Source organism: Lactuca virosa, chromosome 2 (genome assembly GCF_052849685.1).
Source record: "Lactuca virosa cultivar CGN04683 chromosome 2, Lactuca_virosa_CGN04683_v6, whole genome shotgun sequence".
Lineage (NCBI taxonomy): Eukaryota > Viridiplantae > Streptophyta > Magnoliopsida > Asterales > Asteraceae > Lactuca > Lactuca virosa.
This window is the reverse complement of record NC_136427.1, coordinates 199815097-199821823: the sequence shown is the minus strand read 5'-3', so window position 1 is coordinate 199821823 and position 6727 is coordinate 199815097. Positions and strand designations below refer to the sequence as shown.

The 6727-nt window shown below is 29.7% G+C and overlaps 1 protein-coding gene across 2 annotated transcripts; it reads left to right on the top strand.

Moving 5' to 3' along the window:
- Nucleotides 1-756: 756 nt before the first annotated feature.
- LOC145160003 (cysteine-rich receptor-like protein kinase 2) lies at nt 757-5843 on the top strand. Of its 2 annotated transcripts, XM_079079060.1 has the most exons (9): nt 757-921; nt 1012-1205; nt 3415-3812; nt 3909-4031; nt 4154-4284; nt 4444-4654; nt 4739-4970; nt 5068-5227; nt 5390-5843. In XM_079079060.1, the coding sequence occupies exons 1-9, from the start codon at nt 796-798 to the stop codon at nt 5690-5692; spliced, it is 1878 nt and encodes a 625-aa protein (XP_078935186.1). In that variant the 5' UTR covers nt 757-795; the 3' UTR covers nt 5693-5843. The 2 variants fall into 2 exon arrangements, with proteins under 2 accessions (XP_078935186.1, XP_078935185.1); XM_079079059.1 differs by having other exon boundaries at nt 757-1205.
- Nucleotides 5844-6727: the final 884 nt, after the last annotated feature.

Here is a 6727-nt window from a genome sequence, read left to right as displayed (position 1 = left end):
CTCTAGTCTAACGCATATAAAGAAGGGAATTTCACTGCCAAAGTCCCGTTCTTTAGCCAGTCATCTAGCCAAAACAAAATTTTCTTTCCGTCCCCAACCTGAAATTCAAAAATATCTGAAACATCAATATCAATATTGCCAAGTGTCGAGAAGACATTGACAATACTACTTCAAGTGCCCGGGAGTGATTTTTTAGCCCAAGAGTGAATAGGTTTCCTTTCACATCTATGAATACTACCAATCACTCGTCTCCAAAGAGAGTCATTTTCCGTTTTAAACCTCCACATCCATTTTGTCAGGAGAGCCCAGTAAGCTTAATGACTTAATCATGAGTTTTACTTTACGTTAAATCAGAAGTACATTAAGCGGAAATACCTTAATTACAGCTTAATAAAGAGAAAAGAGATATAGTAAATAATTACCATTAAAGATGAATAGTATTGTTGGAAAAATAAAAGATATTGAATTACAAAAAAAAAAAAAAAAGGTTAATTTATATTCGAATCTTACACGTTTTAACCTTAATTGATTGCCCTAATGTAACCCAAAAAAAAAATACATATTTTAATTACGTAAAAGATATATGAATTTAATTACTAAAAAAAATTAACGTGAAATTGACGATTGTTTTTACTTTACCCTTATATAAATGCCTCAAAGTCAAAATTACAAGACCCATTTTCAACATCCGTTGTTGACCGTTGTAATATTTTAGCCTTTTAAGAACATTTGTCTTCTTTCATTACCCAAACTTCAATTTTTTAAGAAGAAACCCAAATAACAGAAGTACAGAAGATGAACATGAAACAGGTGGAAAAAAGCTGGTTCTCATGGTTGCTGGCTAGTCTAATGGTGGTGATGATGTTCCTATCCATGGCAAAGCCAGTGACATCACAGTCTACCGATAGAAATAGCACTATGGTGAGATATTATTGTAGTCAATTTTACGGTATGAACGCAAAATATTTCTTCCAAAATGTCAACACCACCCTTTCTAACCTCCGCCGGCAGCTGTTGTTGAACCGTGTACACTATGCTGTTGCACGAACTTTGATCAATGGAGAGGCAGTTTGGGGCCTTGCCTCATGCCGGGGATATGTCTCAACCACCAATTGTGTTGCTTGTTTTGACCATGCTGTCGTTCTGCTGAGAGCTTGTGGGCGTGGCAGTGGAGCTCATGCTTTTTACAATGACTGCGATCTCAGGTTCTTGTGATATTTAGATTTCTTTTTAATTACTTGTATATGACTTTGTCTAATTACAGAGTTTTTTTTTTTTTTTTTTTTTTTTTTTTTTTTTTGTAAGAATAGGGTCTTTTTGGATTCTCTTTGTAAAAATAGTGAGGTTTGAATTCTATTTTGTAAATATGGGTCAGTGGCCCTACCAATCCACCGTTCAACTATTAGATTTTCAATTTTAACTCTTTGAAATTTTATTCTGAACCTTTAGGTTACTGTCATATTTATCTTCTTTTATTTTTAAGTATGGTAATTAATAATAGAATAATTAATTAGTATTTATGTTGAAGTGAACATTTTAAAAAATTACCTTGATTTGTACTTATAGCTAAAAAGAAGTAAAATACGTTGTTTATTTTGTTAATTTTTTTGCATATTAAAAAAATATTAGTTAACTATTATTGTTATTTATTTTATTTTATTATTTTTTTTGTATATTAAAGAAATATTAGGATGGAGAGAAACAATAATAATTTCCTCTTTCGTTTAATTTTGGTTAAAAAAGAGAAACAATTCTTACTCTAAAAGTTAACAATTCATGGTAAAAAATTAAGTTGTATTTTGAAAAACAAATCATATACAAACCCTGGAAATTTATTTTTATTTAGTTTTAGTTTGCTTTTATGCATATATGTATATTTCAACAATAAAAAATCATTCAAATCATTTTATAACATAGATCTGCTTAGACCTCCCATTTCCATTATAATTTTCGAATATAATGGTGCTGTTCCTTTTGAAAACAACACAAAACATATATATATATATATATATATATATATATATATATATATATATATATATATATATATATATATATATATATATATATATATATATATATATATATATATATATATATATATATATATATATAGGTTCTATGGAAAACAAAAAACCCTAAAAAAAACCCTAAAAATCATTAAAATGCATAAAAAAATACTTAGAGATCACAAAACTTTTGTATCAAAAAATCGCAACTTTTAGGTCAAAATCGTTGAAATTTTTTTTTGAAAAATATATTTTTTTTTACAGAAAAAAAAAATCTGATTTTTTAATTTTTTTTTCAACGAAATTGTAAAAAATGCTGCGCTTTTTTGATAAAAAAATTCAAAAAAAAAGTTTTATGATGTCTTGGTATTTTTTTTATGCATTTATATATATATATATATATATATATATATATATATATATATGCGGTAAGAAGGTAAGAATTTTTTTGGTAGGAACGTAAAAAGTTTTTTTTTCGGTATATTTTTTTTGCGATCAAAACAAATGAATCACTAAACAAAAAATAACATAATTCATAAAAAAATCCCGAAAAAATATCTAGATGTTTCATTTTTACGATGATTTTGTTGATATTCACTGAAATTGACATAAAAGTAATTTTTTTGATTACTTAAAAATGAATCAACGTTTTTTTTTTAGATTTTTTGTTGTTATGAATCATCTTATTTTTGAATAATATAACCATTAATTTTGTTTGTTTGCTAAAATATATATATATATATATATATATATATATATATATATATATATATATATATATATATATATATATATATATATATATATATATATATCATGCATTAATATAGTAAACACGTTGATTTAATATTTTTCTTTTTGCATTTAGTATCATACGTTTAAAATAAATATCAAACAGAAATGCTAAAGTATATATAAATAATAATTAAGATATAAAATATATATATTAAAACTGAAAGTAATATAAAGATTATAGTTACAAGTTTAAAAATTAAAAAGTAAAAGGTTGAAAATGAAAACAAGATTGAAACCTTGGGTGGATTGATGGGGCCGCCACCGCATTTTTACAAAGAGAAATGAAACAGCCCTATTTTTACAAAGAGAAAGCAAAAGGAACCTATGTTTACAAAAAAACTCTCTAATTTCGTTTCCATTTTTGATGCGATCCATCTGTTATTGTTTTAAAAAAATGTATATAATCCATTTCCCAATGAAAGTCAACTTCAGAAATTTTGTATTTCAAGTGTTTACATCAAGATAAATTTAATGTTTCTAAATTATTCAACCTCGTATAAAATTGCATGAATATGATTTTTTTTTGTTTTTGGTTTTCTTAGTGAGTCCTTAGTCCTTACTTTATTATGAAATCATTGGTGTCTTTATGATAGTTAGTCTTTTGGTATAGGTACGAGAATTATAACTTCTATGCGGATGCCAACAATCCGGGTGGTATTGAAATATGTGGTAATACAAAATCGCCTCAGCAAACAGAGTTCAAAAAAACGGTAGAAGGATTGATATCAGACCTTCGAACAGCAACACCAAGAACATCAGATTTTTATGCAGTTTCCACAAGGGCTTTACCTGATCGTTCTGGAACAGTTTACGGGATTGCCCAATGCAATCTAAACTTAAGCCAAAGTGTTTGTGAAGATTGTTTGAATTCAAGATATAGTTCTTTAGATGATTGTCTTCCTAGCACTAATGGGTGGGCTTTTAACAACGGTTGTTTTATGAGGTACTCCAACACTCCGTTTTTTGGGCTAAACCAGACGACTAATATTACACCTCTTCTTTGGGATGGTGAGACCTCTACTCTTTTAGAAACCACCTTTTTCAAGTTACTGGGTTTAAACTATTGTATTGATGAATATTTCTTTTCATATCTACGCTGTATAGGAAATTCAAACAAGAAGAGATCCATAATTGGGGGAGTCTTTGGAGGTGTATGCTTTCTGTTGCTTGTAATTGCATTTGTCGTACGGCGTCTCAGATCAAAAAAGACTAGTGGTCTCCAACAAGGTAAACAACAAATTCACCATTTAGCATGGAATTTTGTAATATAGAACTGTTTAATTAATTTCTTTGAGCATATTTACATCTTCCTGATATGTTCCCTTAAGTTTTTGTTTCCCAATCTGAAGATAAATCAACTGGATCAACTGAGTTGCTGCAAGGTCCAGCAAGATATAGCTACAATGATTTAAAAGTAGCCACTGAAAACTTTAGTGACGAGTGCAAAATTGGAGGTGGTGTGTTTGGTGAAGTATATAAGGTAATACTACGGTTGAAATATATATATTTCTAACTAGAATAATGATTAATGACATAATTGTATCTTTTAAAAGATAAATTGTAATAACCACCATTTTACGCATGAACCCATGATTGACAAAATGGTCATTTACTTCACTTCACTGTTTGTGTATGGTAGGGCATTCTAAAAGATGGGGGATTTGTTGCAATTAAAAAAACAGTTATGTCCTCCACTAGAGGAAAAATACACTTCAATGATCAACTTAAGATCATTAGCAATGTTCATCACCGGCATCTTATTCGTCTTCTTGGATATTGTAGCAAAGGGCCTCTCTTATTTCTTGTCCACGAGTTCATGAACAACGGTAGTCTTGATCAATTCCTTTATGGTGAGTTGAAGCATCTTATTTAGCTTATGAGTTCTTCGAGTTTATCTCCATTTTGCATCTGCTGAAGTTACTTTTTATGGACAGGTGACAAATCAAGGAACCTAAGTTGGAGACAGAGGTTTGAGATTATCTTTGGGACAGCAAGGGGTCTTGCATATCTACATGAACAGTATCATGTTACCATCATTCATAGGGATATAAAAACGAGCAACATTCTCCTTGATGATGAACTACAGCCCAAAATTGCAGATTTTGGGTTGATAAGGCTCCTACCAGAAGACAAGACTCATCTTAGCACCAAACTGGCAGCGTCCTTGTATGTTTAAATGAATGCATTAATTGTCTACCAACTCTTACTTCTCTCATTCTCTTTATCAAAATCTGTCCTTAATAAATATCTTAAATCTTACCAGGGATAGTGGTTATGTAGCACCAGAATATGCTATTCATGGGCAATTGTCTGAGAAAGTGGATACATACAGCTTTGGTATTGTGGTCCTTGAAATCATTAGTGGCAAGAGGTGCCACGATGTCATAGATGATAAATCAGTTAATCAAAGCCTCCTTGATCATGTAAGAATTGTAAACTCAAGGATCAATGGTCTTCTAAAGCGTTACATTCACTTGTTATTTCTTATTTGTGGTCCATTAAGTGATGTCGTGATTTATTATATGAAGAGATATTAAAGTTTGTAAAGATTTTATTAACTTTTATTTTATTATTTTGTATGATAGGCTTGGAATCTATACGAGAGTGGCACGCATGTGAATCTAATTGACAACAGACTAGATGCTAGTGAATATGCAGCAGAAGATGTAATGAAGATCATAGAGATAGCATTGATGTGCACTCAGTCACAGGTTTCTGCAAGGCCTGCAATGTCTGAAGTGGTTACGCTTCTAAGTGACAAATCTCTAGATGAAATACCACCAATAAGATCTACGTTTCACGAAAATGATATAAAGATTCCAATTGATACCTCGATATCATTGTCCTCTAATGCCGCTGCCTCCACTGTTCAAGTTTCTGGCCGTTAAAACCTCATTTTATACACCATTACTGGTTTTAAATTCTATAAATATATAGAATAATATAAGGGTTTTAAAATCACATAAATCTTATTGTATGTATTCATGACTTTATATACTACAAGGATATACAATGGGAACTGATTTGTAAACGACAATTTTTTTCCATACACAGTAAATTGTGTTTTAAAATTTCGTATTGTACAACCCTATAAAATATAAATTGTTGTGTATAGAGAAAAAAAAATTATATACGAATCATCGAACTATCCTAAAATACATGAAATACAATAATCATTAAATCTTATGTGTTAGGAATAAAATGTAAACCATAATCAAATTGAACAACATAATTTACAGTGGAAAAACCCAATATGGTAATAAATTTTTTCTTAAAAAAAACATTAGAAACACTACATTTAAACTCAATAATGTTGAAGGAGCACAATGGCTTGTAAGGTTAAAGGAAGTAGTAAGTTTGTCATGCTAAAAGTACTGACATGTACGCACATTTGATTTACCACATTGCTTCGAAAGTTTTCCTTTTAGAGGGTGCGGGTTGCCGCTTTTGGCATGCTTATTATTATTTTTTTTCTAAAATTAATTTATATAAAAAATAATCAATTTCAACAAATTATTTTTATAAAAAATAAAATTTCATTAAACTTGAAAGGAAATTAGAGCACACAAAAAAACAACATAGAATTTAAAAATATAAAACTTAGAAATTAAAATTACGAAACCTAGAAATTAAAATATGAAGCTTGAAGTGACACATTAGAACACGAAGGAAGGTATCTTCCATTCTAGAATTTGACTCAAAAAGACCTGAGTCTAAAGTGTTGCATCATATGATGAGAGGTCAGTAGAACATGACCCATCGGTCTATTATGATAATTGAAGTAAATAACTTATCTTAAGTTAAGTTTGTTTAAGAAGGAGCATGAGTCTCCAATAAAGATCGAGTTTGTAACCCGAAGGTTACGATTGAAAGTCCAACATAATACAAAGATCGGGTGCAAGATTGAGCACCGCCAGCAGTCA

Excerpts from the sequence above, each read along its gene's own strand:
- LOC145160003 (XM_079079059.1), top strand. The coding sequence starts at position 796 with ATGAACATGAAACAGGTGGAAAAAAGCTGGTTCTCATGGTTGCTGGCT. Across the intron at positions 4,655-4,738 it reads TCTTGATCAATTCCTTTATG|GTGACAAATCAAGGAACCTA; the intron begins GTGAGTTGAAGC and ends TTTTATGGACAG. Across the intron at positions 4,971-5,067 it reads ACCAAACTGGCAGCGTCCTT|GGATAGTGGTTATGTAGCAC; the intron begins GTATGTTTAAAT and ends AAATCTTACCAG.